The 17,223-nt window shown below is 37.9% G+C and overlaps 1 protein-coding gene across 2 annotated transcripts; it reads left to right on the plus strand.

Annotated features, from left to right (window-relative positions):
* The first annotated feature begins 9,028 nt into the window (after positions 1-9,028).
* dpep2 (dipeptidase 2) lies at positions 9,029-17,031 on the plus strand. Of its 2 annotated transcripts, none has more exons than XM_073463926.1 (11): positions 9,029-9,112; positions 9,671-9,834; positions 9,955-10,081; positions 10,298-10,427; positions 10,863-11,013; positions 11,493-11,562; positions 12,685-12,861; positions 14,300-14,384; positions 14,490-14,565; positions 15,099-15,234; positions 16,007-17,031. In XM_073463926.1, the coding sequence occupies exons 2-11, from the start codon at positions 9,674-9,676 to the stop codon at positions 16,202-16,204; spliced, it is 1,311 nt and encodes a 436-aa protein (XP_073320027.1). In that variant the 5' UTR covers positions 9,029-9,112; positions 9,671-9,673; the 3' UTR covers positions 16,205-17,031. The 2 variants fall into 2 exon arrangements, with proteins under 2 accessions (XP_073320027.1, XP_073320026.1); XM_073463925.1 differs by having other exon boundaries at positions 9,038-9,116.
* Positions 17,032-17,223: the final 192 nt, after the last annotated feature.

Consider the following 17,223-nt stretch of genomic DNA (forward strand, 5'->3'; position numbering starts at 1 on the left):
CTGGCTGAACCGGTGTCAAACAGTGGAGAGGATTGAATCAGAGGAGTTCATTTGGCACTGCCCTCCACTCAAGCACAATGCTGAGACAATCAGAACACTCACTCAGACAGAACAGTGCTTTCTCAGAAGAACTGAGTACCAATTCCAGCCTCCAGAGGTCAGTTTGACTGGGACCTAAAAGCTTGCCTCTGTACATACAGCATTTAAGGGATGTGTTTCTCGGCATGTGCAACATGGTGTCTCACATCCACAAATCTGTGATGATGTGTGCTCCCATGCTATAAAATCTTCGACAGATTCACATCCCATTTCACACTGACAAAGAAAAAGCCATGAATAGCACAGGTTTCAGATTGCAGTAAACTATCTACAGCCTGTGGATAAAAATCATTTATTAGCACCATGTTACAATCATCTCTATTCTTCCATGTTCTTAAGTGTAGCCTTTAAAAAAACACAAGTAGACCCAAGGACATAAAATAAAAACAGCTTAAAGCCATTGAAGGTATGACAAATGCAAAACATACCGATTTTGTCTGATTATTAACTCTCATGAAAACAAAATTAAATAAATTGTTTTTTCTTTCCCAATGGAAATTTTGTTCTGTATTTCATCTTTCTTACTCACACATCATTGAATTTGCAAAGCTCTGATTGAACAGAAAATCACAGTGTGCTGATCTTTTGATAAGAATAACTGCAGTGAAATTTGTCTGTAGAAAAAGCTGATTTAATGACAAAGCTGTTGATAAGGCACAGCTCCTAAACCAACCCAGCCTGACAGATATGCCTAGGGCAGAAATACAGGCACAGATTATCATTAAGATAACAACGAAACATCACACAACACAGTGGAGAAAAGGATTAAAACTGGGCTTGACAGAGCTTCGCACTACACTGTTCCTGCAAAATATGAAACACGCTATACTCCTTCCCTTTCAGCCAATAGGCCTACCCACCCACCATATCTATTGTATAGTATAATGTACCTCTTCTGCTTTGATCTACCATTTCTCAAGCAAAATAATATGCTGAACAATGTGGTCTAAAAAGAGACAAGTTTTCACAGTAGCACTATGCACATGTAGTTAACTGACATAAAAAAAAAAAGGAATGGCTGCCGACTTCCTCAGGTTGACATTTTTTTATGCATTGCCTCTCTGCGTTTTCACACCATTTAGATACTACTTTAGCTGCAAAAAAAGGTACATCTGAGTAATTGCTGGAGCTTAACTGGGTGCTGCAGACATCTATGGCAATTGGATCAAAATTCAACTCGGAGCAGAATGCACAGTGGTAGAGAAAAAAAAACAGCTGGGAGGGTATGTATTGAATTTAATGGATTAAGGATCTCAACATATATTTCTTTAAAAGTTATCCTAAACAAGACAAACAAAATAAATCTTCCTGAGAATAATTTTATGCGAAATACTTAAGAACTTTTTCCACTTAATCAACCCTGTCTTCTGGGGATAATAACTTAGACAAGTGGAACCTTGTCTGGAGCTTTTACTGTTGATCTTAATGAAAATCTGCAAAAGCAGATGTCGGCCTCCTAAAGTAAATTAATCAAAGTGACTGCTAACTGGGGAAACAATTCTGTTGCAGCTTAAAAAGGAGAAAAAAAGAGAGTTCAACCCTGTGGCATTACCGTTCAAATTCGTCTTTCGAAGGAATATGAATCGTAATATTTCATATAGTGGTCAGCCAGAACTTTAACAGTCTATGGCGGACATAGTGATTAACCTCCCTCTCGATCCCATTAAATGAATCAGAGCACAGCAGAGCATCCAAGGTTGAATAAGAAATGCTGCGACTGCAATACAGCACAGATGTAGCAAACTGTGTGTCCTCAAGACTGCTGGAAGGTTATCACTTCATGTCCATGTTATCACAGAGTTAACAGCTTTCACCCAAGAGCCTATGGGACAGTCAGTCCGTGATGCAGGTCAAAAAGATAATGCCGGTATAAGTAAATTTCAAATCGACCTGCATCTGTTATCAAGCATTAAGAATTCTGGGCCAAGTGTAAAATGCAGTGGGGGTAATTAGGGATAACGGCAAAGCGTACCTGAGTGAGAGAACAGATAAAACATACTGACAAAAGCGCTATCCCGGAGCTAAATCCAATGTGGCTGGCACGAAATAGCATGGTGGAGGAGTCAACAAAGTGCATTATAAGAATGTGGACAAGGTTATTCACAAGCTGAGAGTCCATTTTGCCAATAATGATTGTTTTCAAAGTTGCAGTCAAGGTGGATTTGGAGGAGATGCAGGCATGGGCCTAAAATGTACTATCTATGTTTGTGTGTTTACCTTGAACTATATGTATGATTAGTATATTTTAACCAAGTGCTTTCTATGAGAGACTAGATGAAGGAAAACAGGTAAAATCTTGACTACTGACCAAATTACCCATACACTCGATCTTGAAGGAGATATAACTAAAGATTGTTTAGATTAGACGTGGATTTTTCAAAACTGGGTGAAACTCTATTAGAAACTAGTGATGCCCTTTTTCCCACCTTGTGTAAATTTTTTGACAATTTCTTTTTTTTGATTGGTGATAAAGTTAACAAAACAAACTAGTGCAGACAGAATAACAAAATTAAACAAACAAACAAAAAAAAAACATTTAACAACAATGAGGAAGACAAAACGGTCAAGGATGGTCCAAAAATACAGACAATAACAAGCAGTTAAACTAAATGTGGTAAGTGTCCAGAAGGAGTGATTATAGTGATTAGGTCGAGTATACAGTATGTGTGTGTGTTTAAGTATGTCTGGGTATTTGTATAAGTGGCAGTGTCATGTATTGATGTGTGCAGTCGGGAGTATGACTTCTGAGTGGTGGGAAGAGTAAAAGAGAAAAGGGGTGAGAGAGAAAGAGAGAGAGACCAAGAGAGGGGGAGAGGGAGAAAAAGGGGAAAAAAAGCATATATATATATATATATACATATATACACACACACACACACACATACATATAGATATATATATATATATACACACATACATGAGGCCTGGGGTGATTATAGTCATATTCACTCTCATTACTATAGTATAATAATGATAATAACAATAATAATAATAATAATAATAATAATAGTAAAAATAACAATAATAATAATAACAATAATAACAATAATACAAAACTGAAAAGAGACGATGATTCTTATAGGCAAATTGATATAGTATACTAACAGCTAAAATGATGATGATAAAATGATTTATATCTGGCAGTGAGGAGTAGGACTACACAGGGCCCTTGGAGAGTTGAGCAAGAGCCACCCCCCCAAAACCCCCTAGAAATTGTCTATGTTAGAATTGCCTATGTTGGACAATTTCAATTGTAACTGTTAACTCAGCAGGTATTAAGACACATATAATGATTGAATGGCTGCATCAAATTGCATTTTATTTAAATGATTACTTTAAAGGATAATAAAGCCAAACTGTATTTTATACCTTTGGATACCTTTGAATTGAATACGTAATAATATCTTAGTAATATATATAGTATATATAAATATGTACTATATGTAACTATCTTAGTAATAGTTATATATTTATATATATATATATGTAACTATTACTAAGATATAGTATTATATAGTCACGTAGTTAATAAATCTTTAATAAAGGGCAACATTAAGTAAAGACTGACCGATCATAGATATGGCGGACACAACAATAACCCTTCTATTTACCAAAGCCATTAACTACATGCACTGAATGTGAATAAATTCATTTTGAAGTTAACATAATGAAAGCGTTGGCACTCTATTTTTCCTGCCTCTGCTGCTGCAGCAGATGAGAGTGAGGTCTCTGGGATGGTGTGGGAGTTCGCTATCTCCCAGCCTCCAGATGGCTCCGTCTTCTCTTATCTAGAAGAATGGGTGCTGCCTCAATTTTTCAACTCGCCTTATCTGGGAATCCTTTAAATTGAATATTTACTGGGCCTATGTTTTCTGCCTGTGTTAGCCCTCTGAAGTCGACATTCCTCTTGCTTGTCGAGACAGGCCAAAGGTTTTTCTCACTCATACACTCTCTTTGTCTGCCTTGTCAAGTAATGGGACAGTGATTGATTAGGTGATTGTCAGGAGAGAATGGAAGGTTAAGCAGTTAAGCAGAGAGCAGTGGAGACATATTAACGAATGGCCATGGAGGGAATATGTTCAACAATAGAAAAACGTACATTACCCAAACATGACATCAGACAGACCTCCATTTTATGTCAGGAGTAAAATAGATTAAATTAATCACTTTCCAAACAGTCTATTGTTTCCTGCACAGTGTACACGAGAGGTTAAGAGAACACTTAAGCAGCCATTGAAAACATCTTATTGCAATATGACTGGCTGTGGTCTATCTGCATAAACAAGCTGTGCCACAGCTACTCCCTGGTAAGTGTCTGGAAATGTCTTTTCAAAACCATTTTGTGAAATGCCTCCATGTTGGATTAATCAGCGCAGCTGAGGATGTAATTGCTGTGCTGAAGTCAAAGCTGTAAGAGCAGATAATGAACACTGACTACAGGGCTGCCAGAAACCAGAGCGAAAGAAATGGAAAGTTCGGAGACCAAAATGTCTTCAGCACTCTTTCAAAAGCCCTCATAGAAAATGAGGGCACACTGTGTTTACACTAAATAAAGACTGATAAAACATCACCTATGACTTAGTTCTTACTAATGTGGAGATGTTGTGACAGCTGCATAGTGCTGTTAAAATTTCAATCAAATTGGGGCAAATTAATATTCATTTTAAGGATTTTCTCAATCACTTAAACTTATTTATGCATGTTTTGATGTGCTGAGTAACATGCATGCATCTGTCAGTTCTGTGTATTATATAGGTATTTGGTTAATTTTCTTTCATGATGGATGGGCTTACAAAGGTGAAGAAAACCAACAGGAGTTTGTTCTGACTGTTGCTGCCCTCTGGTGGAGAAATAAGTTTAAAGGCAAATACAGAGAAAGCCTCATCTCCTTGCTCAAGGGTGGTATTGTTGATATATTTGACAAGCATCTCTGATTGTGTGCACTAGAAGGTAAGCTAAATGGTCACAGAATAGACAATTATCTATAATTATGTTTAGATAACATTACAGCATTCACAACAAGCAAATGGTGCTGGTGCTATTTTTTTGTCATTTAATGGCAATTCTAATACTAGCCCATTAAAAAGTGTTAAGACTCTATTTTACCCTTTTATCATCATTGCCTCTCCCTTGCAATAATGGGAGGAGTTCAGACTCAATTAGCTTAAAATAGCTGAGGCATAAAGAGATCTCCTATATTTTGAAAAGCACTCATTATAATCTCTTCCATCTCATCTCTTCCAAAAAGGTGTTGATGAGAAAAAGGAGAGGGTACGCTTACAGACTGATATTTGCGAAATAAAGCACGAATGGAAACACACACACACACACACACACACACACACACACACACATTACCGAAGCTTATGTCTGCCCCAGCAAATATTAGCTTTGTTCTGTTTCAGTAATGCCCAGTAAAAGGTGAAGACGGGACAGTTCAGACTTCAGGAGGAGCATGATTAACATTATAATAGTGAGCAGAAAATGCTGAGTCCCTCTGGCTTGTCGAACCTTTGCCCTTTGACCCCTGAAGTAAAAATGTGCACATGTGCAATATGACAAAAATGTCATTCTACTGTGATTAATATGGTGACTGCACTGCCCAAAAATATTGGCCTTGTTCAGATGTAAAAGAAAATGCCATGCATAATGTTGGCAGTGCTCTTGGGTTGCATATTAACATTCCTTAGTGTTCCACTGAGTACTGATAGAGTGACGAACAGCTGCTGCCTCTCGGTGTCATCGGTGTAATTGGATGCCCCCATTCCTGTGCAATCAATATAATCATTGACAAGAAGGTACTGTGGTTTTCTTAAACATCTTAACCTTGTGGAAACAGCAAGGAACTTAACATTTCTCTTCAAACTGGGCTACAACTTTAAAGTATTACTGTTTTTTATTTTTTATTTTATGGTTTTAGACAGCTGTTAAAAGCACACTAAAAAAAGCATGTTTTTTTGGTTTAACTAAAAATGTTCAGTGTTTTATTTCATTGTGTTATATTTTTTGATTTGTTTTAGTTACTGTATAATAAGTAGGCTCCTATATACAATATCCATCCATCCATCCATGTCTGTCTGGTTATCTAGCTAGCTAATAGCAGTTACCAAAACAGAGAATTCCCTAATACTGTCGAAGAATTGGTCTCCTGATTACGTTTTGTAGTGCCCAGTGTTGAACACAACAGAACTAAAAGTAGCCCTATTTATCTCACTGGTATTCATGAAAAAAAAACACCTGAGGCTGGTGGCATTTCCTGATTGAGTTGTCCTTTTTCCTCATTATTTATAAAATCCATTTTCTCAAGTGGTTCACCTGATATTGACATATCCCCTGCATCCATTCTTTTCACCATATTATTTTTTAAAAAACATCGAACTAATACAACTCAGGTTTGAAAGTGGGGGATGTTTATCTCTTGTATTGCCAGTCGCATTCCACACCAAGGTCGACAATATGACTAAATGATTTGGTTAATTTGAATTCAAACAGTGTCAGCTGGAGGTCCACTCCGCACAGTGGGAGGATTGGTAGAGTAATATCAACACAGTTGTGATTACTCCATTGACGCGGTAGGGTGCTCCAATCAGAGCCGAATCACTCTCCTCATTACAGACTACAAGGCCAGATCTCAGTGGGTGGACCAAAGAATCAGCCTTCGTATCTTCCCACTGAAATTAATTGAAATTCATTTGTGGCACCCTGATGCTCCCCATCAACACCAGACTCATTCACATGTGTGCACTCCACCCTGGATTCATTAAGAACAAGCACTCTGCAAGTTTCAAAGCATGTAAAAGCACAGGTTGTATTTAGTGGTGTGGACCTCGGCATTCAGGCCAGATTGTAAGCTGCAGTGCACAGTATCAAATGTATCTTTCCAGGAACGACTCTTGTTGAGGCAAAGCAAAGTAATCTGACCACGTATTGCTCCAGTGGAGTGGTTCCTGAATGTATTTACTCTTGCAAGGACACTATGGGATTTAGGGTCTCGGGTAGCGATAAGTGCAGGCAATGAATACTCCAGCAACAAAAGTGACAACTAGCCTGCTATTATCCACACTGATATACTGCACGGTTGCCATCCTTGTTTTGTGTGACATGCAGTCCTTAAAGTCCAAATGAACAGTTTATCATATTGCATACAACACACACTATTTACAGAACACATGCAAAAGCTTTCCTCTCTCCAAAGCAAACCAAAGTACAGCTGAAGCACAAAAAAAACAAAACAATTATCACAAACACATTAACAGCTAATGCATTTACTATTCCCATCACTACCCCTAGAAACTATTCAGACCTCCTATCGCTGAATGCTTAAAAAACAAACTCATGCAGTACTGTGCCACTCGTGTTAAATTTGCTGATCTGTTGCTGTTTATCACAGAATAAAAGGGCCATTTATATGATGCTTGTAGATAGCAATCCAGGAACCTCAAAATTCTCAATATTTATAAATAAATGCACCCTTATGGGCAGATCTTGTTGAACTGATCCAAACACTTCAAAGTAGCACAAAGGTCCACAAACTCCCTAATGCCTGGACCACCCTTGGCTGTGGTGCTTAAGGAAGCAATAAAAAGTACAAACCGAACCTGAATGTCCTTTCAGGACCTTGATATTCATGATCTGTAGGCATGTGATGGGCAACTTCTTGTGTTTAACCAATCTGTGACATTTCTGCCACCCCTCTTCCCTACAAGTCTGTACACTAGAACCCATTATTGGTCGATATTATCGGCTGTTATTGACCTATTACAGTTATTTTGGTATCAGCATATATGTTGCCCGATATGTTGTCGAGGTGTCGATCTGTATGTATACAATATATATTTTGTACTTCTGCCTCACTTCTTGTAGGCCGGTGTTGCTCTTTTTGCAGCCAGCCGACCCCCATCCACAGTTCCACCTGGCTATGTATAAATGATATGCTCCAGCCACTAAGTTAAGCCTCTACTGAAGACAAAAAAGCATTTCTTATTTCAAGCCGGACATTGTTAACAAGACTTACCCCTGTTTCTGTTTCCAGGACTTTCTGTTTGGTCAAACCTTCTTCAGTTCAGCTGTAACACTGAATGATGTGCGTGCTGTACAAAAAGAAGAGTTGAAGAGTTTAACCTTGGGCTCAAACAAAGATGGTGACCAGAAGTGACCTGATAGCTAAGATGTTAGCATCTGCAAAATTATTTTTTACAGGTTCATTTAACTATATCAATCTTTTTTTTTTGTTATACATTTTCATATTTCCATCCTTATCATTGTATTTCGACTTACTTCTGTCACTTTCAAGGCCATGCTTCCGTTTGGTGTCACTTCCGTCTGCCATTTTGTTTTGTTTTTTCAAGTTAGGCTAGCAAAAGCGGCTTGGAAATCTTGACAATTTTTTTTTGAACAGCGGTTTTTGACGGCTCGTGTTGTCAACCACATATTTTTAAAACAAATAATACATTTTACAAAACAGAAGTGGTTCAGTTAATCGAAAGTCAAACGTGTTAAATGTAAAAACACCGATAGGAGGAAAGTACGGATGTCATCTGAACCTGGAGCTTCTTCTTCATGGGAGCGGTTACTTTAATTGGCCAGCAGATGGCAACGTCACAGCCACAGGTCTCAACGGTGCTTTCAAATGCTCCTCGTTAATTCTGTACTCCGATCTAGGCAACGCGATTAAATAAAAGTAAGCAAGTAGATAAATAACACTGAGCGTGCTAAGTATAAAAAAAAGCAATTCCACTGTTTTCCTTAGTGTCGTGTTATCCCTTCAGAAATTTCCGCGCTTTCTGAAAGGCGCGATAATGCCCGAAGTTGAAGTCAACCTAGTGCACAAACCTGCAACATAATCGCGACTGCCATCACAGCATCAAATCATCATAGGTCATTTTCCGACAGGACTTGAACGCAGCACCCACCACAGTTGCCAGTTTGTATAGGTTTGTTCTATATTTGTCAGGACGGAGAGCTGGAAAGTTCCCACTGTGTGTATGCAGTCGTTCAGCAAGGTGAGCAACAGGTAGGTAAGTCAATTGTTGCTTGAAATTAATTGTTTCCCGCTGTTATATTACTCTGAGCTTACTGGAAATATGGATGCATAGTGTTACCGTACAGTGCGCATTCTCATAAATTAACTAACACGTCCAGATTCTTTTAAAAGTCTGTTTCTGTGTCGATTTACTGTGCCTCTGTTCTAATAGATCAGGAGAAAATACGATCCTATCATTCCTCAGGGCATTTTGATCTCATATTGTGTGATGTATTCCAACAGTAGGACTTTAAATATGCATGATACTGAGCATCCTCTTATCATTTTGTCATTTCTAGCTGTCACTGTTATATTTCTGTAATACTCCTAAAGGGACTCATCTGTGCTGTGATAATTATTTCCTCTCAAAATTAATTATACATCCAAAATAGTTAATGTTATCTATATGGCTTATGGTATATTTGTGTGTGTGTGTGTGTGTGTGTGTGTGTGTGTGTGTGTGTGTGTGTGTGTGTGTGTGTGACCATGCAGCTGTGATTCTTTTGTTATCAGATAATTGCAACGCACTGTTGTGTTTTCTCTCTTCAGAACATGCCCGCCAGGAGGAAAACCTTTAAAAGTGCTTCAAGCAGCTTCTGGATGAAGTCCCTCGGGCATCTGGTGGCAATCTCCTCTCTGTGCGGCATAATATCAGGATACTCTGACAGAGAGAGAGTACATGACTTGATGTACAAGTATCCTCTTATTGACGGGTAAAGGATGTTTATTGTCTTGCCTACACGGGAGTTCCACTCATGGAGTAAATTCATTGAATCCAATTTGAATTCCTCTTCTTCCTGTCCGTTTGTCCTCACCCCCTTTCCGTCTGTAAGTCACAATGACCTAGCTCTCCAGCTGAGGATACGTCATAACAATCGCCTGAGCCAAATTGACCTTCACAATGTTTCCAAAGTGGCCACGGACATCACCCGTCTCCAAGCAGGTCATGTTCAGGCACAGGTATTGTAATTGAATCACTCCTGACACTGGTCTGCTTTAAGTCTGTGTGGATTGCTCCAGACAGTAGCCAAGTTAAAGCACGCATTGACTTCACATGAACATCGACATTTTGGACCTTAAGGGGACCGCATTAATAAAAAATCAAACCCAGAATGACAGCCCCCTCAGTAACTTAAATGCCTCTCCTGCTCTCTTGTTTTCCCGTCCCTTTGTCAGATGTTTGCAGTCTATGTGATGTGTGGGGCCCAGGAGAAGGACGCTGTGAGGCTGACGCTGGAACAAATAGATGTAGTCAGACGAATGTGCACCGAGTACCAGGACTTTCAGCTGGTCACATCGGCCCAGGGTATAGTACACGTCAAGATGGGACTGCGGGCAACTTACATACAACCACCACTTTGGAGATAAAGGAGAGATCTTTTTTTATTCAGATGATTACCTTCAATGTTATTAAGTGATTTTTTTTGTTTCTAATATGAATGTAACTCCTCTATAATCCTGTGATTTTATACACTGTACATTTTAAAACAACTTAAAATTATTGCCCTACTGTAATTTTCGAGATAATCGCTTTCCTCGATCTTCTTAAGTAAAGTCACTTTGTCAGATTTTACAGTGTATTCAGTGTCGACCTTCAGACTTTTTTTTTAATTCGCCAGGATTATACCTTATTTTAGCTTCTGCCTGAATGATAACACAACTCTGAAACAGCAGCTATTGGTTTGGCTGGAGGCATTCATTTTGGTTAGTGTGTGTACTCTATGTGTGTCTGTCATTGCAGAACTAAGGAATTCTAAGGACAGGCAAAAGATAGCCTGTCTCATAAGTATTGAGGGGGGCCACTCTATTGACAGCAGCCTGCCGGCACTGCGGATGTTTTACCAGCTTGGGGTCCGCTCCATGGCCCTCACACACACCTGCAACACACCCTGGTAATTAAGGGATTTTTTATTAATTCTGAGTCACAGACCATTTTTATATTGCAGCAAGTCAACATATGTGAATCACTTAAATTTTCCCATACAGATATTTGAATATTAAACTAGGCCTATGTCATGTTACTGTTCAAAATAATCATTTTTTTAAAAACATTTTGTAATGATTCTCCCTTCCATTGTTAATTGGCTCAGGCCTGTGTAGAGCCATGCTTTTACCATAAGCTTTTGGTGCTATTTTGAATATGATTACCTTTGAGAAAAAGGGTTTATTTACCAGGTTGACTGCATAGAAAGGTCAAATGTTTTACATTTTTTTCCTTCCGTGCAACTGAATTAATAGGAATATTTGTACTCTCTCTGAAAGGCCATTTCAGATCCCGTCAATGAAGCATTTTTTGGATGTATTTTATTACGCAAGACTTCTTCAACGCTTTCATGACTCGTGGTTTTGACAGTATTCTTTTTCAATGCAGGGCTGAATCGTCCTCAAAACTTTATAATGTCTATCAAAGACGGAACAACAGTTTGACAACCTTTGGGAAGGTAAGCTTAATCTATTATCAGGTACTGTGCAGGATTGTTTTGGGAAGGTTTTAGAACATAACACTTGTTTTTTTATTAAGATAAAGAATTGTATTTAACAGTTGTTTCAAATTGAAGTTACTGTCACTGTAGTGCATGTTGTGAGTTTATCTGTGTAGTATATACATATTGGCCAACAAACGTGAAAACTGTATTATTACTATGATTTGAGGATTTGTATTAAGTGCAGATACTCACTACATTTTCAAAACAGGATTTTTACTTTACTTTTCATGCATTGTAGGGGAATTATCAATTATTTTTATTTTGCGTCAGTGCACGCCACCTTCCCAACATCGCAAGAGTGATTTCAACCTATCAGTGCATATCACGCACGGCAGAAGTAGCGAGATGAAACAACGTAAAAGACGCGATTTATCTTTTAAGTCATTTTTAAATGACATCGTTTGATTCCATCTTAATTGTAAGCATTTGGTACTTTTCTTTGTTGTTTATGATAATAATTGAAGAAGCCCACAAAGTGAAGACGTCACTTTGGGCTTTGGGGAATTGCAATGAGCCTGATAGTTTTTACCTTTATAGACTAATTTATTAATCCTGAAAATAATCGGCTGATAAAAGGATGATGAAAATATTAAATTTAACTACATTTTTATTTATTTAGCCCATAATCATAATCACATTGCCTCAGTGGGCTTTACAAACTGTACAGTGAACGACATCCTCTGTCTTTAGGCCCTTGATTCGAGTGAGGAAAAACTTTTAACAGGGAAAAAAAGATGGAAGAAACCTCAGGAAGAGCTACAGAGGAGGGATTCCTCTCCCAGGACGGACAGACGTGCAACAGATGTCACATATACAGAACAGAAAAACAAATTGCACTGACAGAATATCTGATACAAATTATATAATATATGTTAAGTGTGCCGAGGAAGTAAAGGAGGGTGGCAAACACATACTTATACAATACCCTAATCAACAGCAATGTTGTCGGACTTCCTTGATTGCTATCAGCACAAGTGTGTTTATATGTGGACTTCCTAACCATTTCCTGTTGTTGACTGAATTATCGTCTGTCCTTCCTATGATATTGAAAATGGCTGCTTGAATTGTTTTTTTCAGGCTGTGGTTGAGGAGATGAACAGACTGGGAATGATAGTGGACCTCTCTCACACTTCTTGGGACACAGCCTTGGCCGTGCTGAACCATTCCAAGGCTCCTGTTATTTTTAGCCACTCATCTTCCTTCTCCATCTGTGACCACAGCCGCAACGTACCTGACAGGCTGCTGCACGAGCTGGTGAGAAAACATTTCACTGAGCGATTAATTGCTCCTTTAATTGCTTGACTGAATGTCTATATTATCACTCCAGTCATTGATTATTACATTATTTAATTGTTTTTCGAGTTTTATTTATACCCTTGACAAAGAGCGTGCAATCTTTTTTCTTTGTTAGCCTTTTGTGTTTCAGCAGGATTAAAAATGTATGAACAGACCCCCCCCATTAAACTACTTAAACACTTCAGCCCATTAACAGTCACTATATGGTAACTGGATCTAAATCCGAAGGGTGTATTTGCTGACTCTTATTGTTTCATATCCTCCATAATTTCCAAGAACATGTTTCTTCCCACACTTTCCTCTCCAGTATCAACCATAAACATAAACATGTATACACAAACATGAAGTGCTTGATAATGACCTACTGGATGAAACCGAAGGTCTACAATAGATCAACTGCACTTAGGATAATTTCGCTGTAGCTGGCTATCATTTGAGTTGGTTTTGTGGTTCAGGAGCGAAAGGAGTCAATAATCATGAATGTTCTTCTTCCAACATAATGTTACCACTTACAATAAATGCATCATTCTTTACTGGATTATTATTACTTTTATTGTGATACAGACTTATAGTAAACTCCTTAATCTTAGTTATTACAAAGTCAGTGGTCAGAATATCAAACCTGAATGTGCTGGCTGACTTGTGAAGTATCAGTATCAATGAGTATGAGTTTTGTGCTCTGGACTTCGTCTCCTCTCTTTCCATCCTTTGTCTGAAAAGCTTTCATTAGTCTGTGACCTTATTTAGCTTCAGTTGTTCACACCGAGTCAACTAACTTCTTTCCCCCACTTGAGACATGAAGTTCTGTTTATCTACGCCGTACTTAGCCTACAATAGAACATCAATCTCCTTCTCTGTTAGTGCTTTTTGTCATTTACTATAATGAGAAATTCAGTTCAATCCCAGGGTACAATAATTCTCATCATAAATTTACATCGCAGATAAAATTACATCTTGTCTTACTGTGTGAATGTGATAATCATAGGTGGTTCGGGGGAGGTTGTTGCTTTAAGTATTTTCCATGCAAACTCAGTGTACTGCACACAATTCTAAACATTTATTTGAGTATAAAATTAGAAACATCCATTGGGCGAGTTACAGTACGCACATTTGGCACATTCAGTATGTGACTGCAGTAGATAAAGACTGAATATCTATAAACTGTGGTAACATGGATATATTTCTCCATGTTTCTCATTACGCCACATGCTGTGAGTTTACTGCAGCAAATGGTTACGGGGTGTTTGAGATAAGACAAGCATACGACTACAGATATTGAATGTAAATGAGAGGAATAAAGGCTACTTGTGTCTGAATTTATGAATACGTAGATTATTGTTAGTTTTTACCGCTTTTCTACATATACCTTCTTGTGTTTTCGTGTGTTGTGTTTCAGAAAAAGAACCGAGGGTTGATCATGGTGAATCTCCACAGCAATTTCATTTCCTGCAGAAATGAAGCTAACATCTCTAATGTTGCTGGTGAGGCTTCCATGTTGAGTCTTTTTTTTTTTCAGTCATGAAGTGAATCTGTAGATTGCATTTCTTATATATCAGTTGATTCATTCTTCCGCCTGGGTTTTACAGACCATTTTGATCACATTAAGAGCGTGATTGGAGCTGAGTCGATAGGAATTGGTGGAGACTTCGAAGGTGCCGTGAAGTAAGAAATAATCACTTGCATACACTCCATACAGATAAATTGAAGCACTAAGTTAAATGGCCATAGTATTTTCAAAAACAAAATCTATTGTACTGTGGTTGCATGCTGCGATTAGACTGAGCGGTGATCATCAGAGACACAACTTACATATAGACACAGAAACCAAAATAAAACAAACCTCATGCTCACACTTGTCTCTGGCAGTTTCATTTTCCAGAAGTTGTTGTTGAACCAGATCAATTTTGTGCTTTTGTTTGCCTGTCACGATATCAGCAATTTGGCTGTCTCAGTTGTCAACAGGCTGAAAAATGGCAAAAATCAATAACTTTGTACCTCTAGCAGGCATAAAGAGAGGGCTGCTGCAGTAGATTTGCTGTAGAATGGTGGATGATTGAATTTCTTTGTTGCGAACACCATCAAGTCCAAAAAGTAATGTCACAAAACAAATGCTGTATTAGTATGTATTGATTAACACAAAAACTGTGTGAGTGCTTTCATTATTTTTGAAAATAAAATGTGTTTTTCTTTGACAGTTTTCCTCGGGGGTTAGAGGATGTGTCGAAGTATCCCGCCCTAATCCAGGAACTCCTGCAAAGGAACTGGACTGAGTATGAGTTGGCCGATGTCCTACGAAGGAACTTCCTGCGAGTGTTCGAGGAGGTGGAGAGGGTGAGAAAAATGATTTATGTAATTTAGTAATTTGACCCTAAAGATGGAGACATTACATTCTTTCTTTAACCTGAAAAAGTTATATAGGTAGTGCATCTTCTTCTTGCTGTCTTTCTGAGAAAATCTAAATCTAATGTTATTTCATATCTGTATTTAATTGTTTTGTTTCCATGTTAAAATATAAAAAAAAGATGTGTAATTAAGAAAAAATCAAGCAATCCTCAAGTAATATTTTGAGAGGTTTAACTTATTAAGATGGCTTGATATATTTAATGTCATTGTAAGATATGTGTAAACCTATTTTTAGAATTATATATGCTCTCATGTCACAAGATAAGATAGATATTTAAAAGTTCAGTTTCACTCATAACTCCGTTCTGATCAAAATTGTAGTTACTGCACTTTGGCTTCATAGCGCAGTTTAATTGAGGATAAAAGCTGAATATTTGGTATATGAAGTCCACATTAAGTACTGTTTCATTAGGATGTATCAAATATTTAATTTTATTTTGCATAGGCATTTTCTTGCCTGACACATTCCTGAGACAGTCATCTCAACTCTTTTGTCCTAAAAATCAGATTTCTCAGTAGTTGAAAAGACGTAGAAAAGTTGACAGTTGACATATATTACAAAATATCAAATGTTTTCTTCACACTGCGCATTTGAAAATATTCCCCACTTAAACCACAGCACAGATGAGTTCAAAAGTCAAAGTCGAAATTTGATATATGTGTATCGCCTCCCTCTCCTGTCTCACTGTATTTCCCACAGGTCCGTGATCAGCTGAGTGCTAACCGGCCCAGTGAGGTCCAGATCCCTCTAGAGAAAGTGCAGAACTCCTGCAGGCTGGTCCTCAGACCTCCTAACCCTAAAGGGCTGCCGTCTTCCTCCCAAGCCCTTCATGGACCAAAAGGTCTGCTAATCCTGGCCACAGTCCTGCTGCTCTCCAGCTCGATTATGATTGAATGAATATTTAGAAACTCAGACCTGCTGCAGCTTCTTTTTTTTCCCTAGTGCATTAAGTTTTAATGTAAATAAGAATGATTATGATTGCTGGAGCCATTTGTGGGTCATCCCAGCCCCTCTTCAGGTCAGTAAAGATAAGAGAAGATTAATCACTTCGTCACCACCAATACAAACAATTATTGAATGTATGACTCCATTTGGGGGAAAGGTGTATTTTTCGTTTTTGTTTGCAAAGGTCTTTTATATATATTAATTGTTGACCAGTGAGCAGTAAGTGAGGTCACTAGGCCAGGGAACGCTATAATTAACAGTGCAATTTAATGTACAATGTTACATTCTAATAGTAATAATAATATCACACTTACTAATTATTGCTATACTATTCCTCAAAGGTGTTTTATGAAGCGCTTCAACAAAGTAGTCCAGGGTGAGCAATTTATAAACAGATGTTATTTTTATTTTTTCTTACAGCATAATAAGAAATCATGGAAGCTTACAAAAAAATAGTGTGTAATTTTGTGTTAACTGTTCTGCCCTTTGGCCAAACAGACGACTGCCTTTGTTTTCCTCATTAAATATTTACACATGAAAATGACTGAAACAGAATCTTTAACCCAGAGCAGCGGTTAGTCAAAGCAACAGTGTGAAAACCTGCCTTGTTAATATTTAGATTCAGTACTGTACGCCAGCAAAGGTGATAGGAATTTGCTTTGGTGAGCTCACTTTGATTTCTTTATTAACTTCGTCACCATGTGCATAAATCTCACAATGTAACAGCTCTTGAAAGTTAATACTCGTCATAACTTCATTAAAAATACTGTGAATATAAAGTTTCCATATAAAGAGTGTATTTGCCAGAATTGTAGTGAGCAAAAAAAAAACCTACATCTGGATTGCTGGAAAAAAGGAAAAAATGTTTCTATCAAAATTAAAGGTGAAGCAATGACCAGCACTTTTCTTAGCGTTGTGTTATTAGTTGTTTTAATAACTGCACACCTTGTCATGGTTTATCCCTTATAAAA

The sequence above is a fragment of the Pagrus major genome, chromosome 4 (genome assembly GCF_040436345.1).
Source record: "Pagrus major chromosome 4, Pma_NU_1.0".
NCBI classification, from domain to species: domain Eukaryota; kingdom Metazoa; phylum Chordata; class Actinopteri; order Spariformes; family Sparidae; genus Pagrus; species Pagrus major.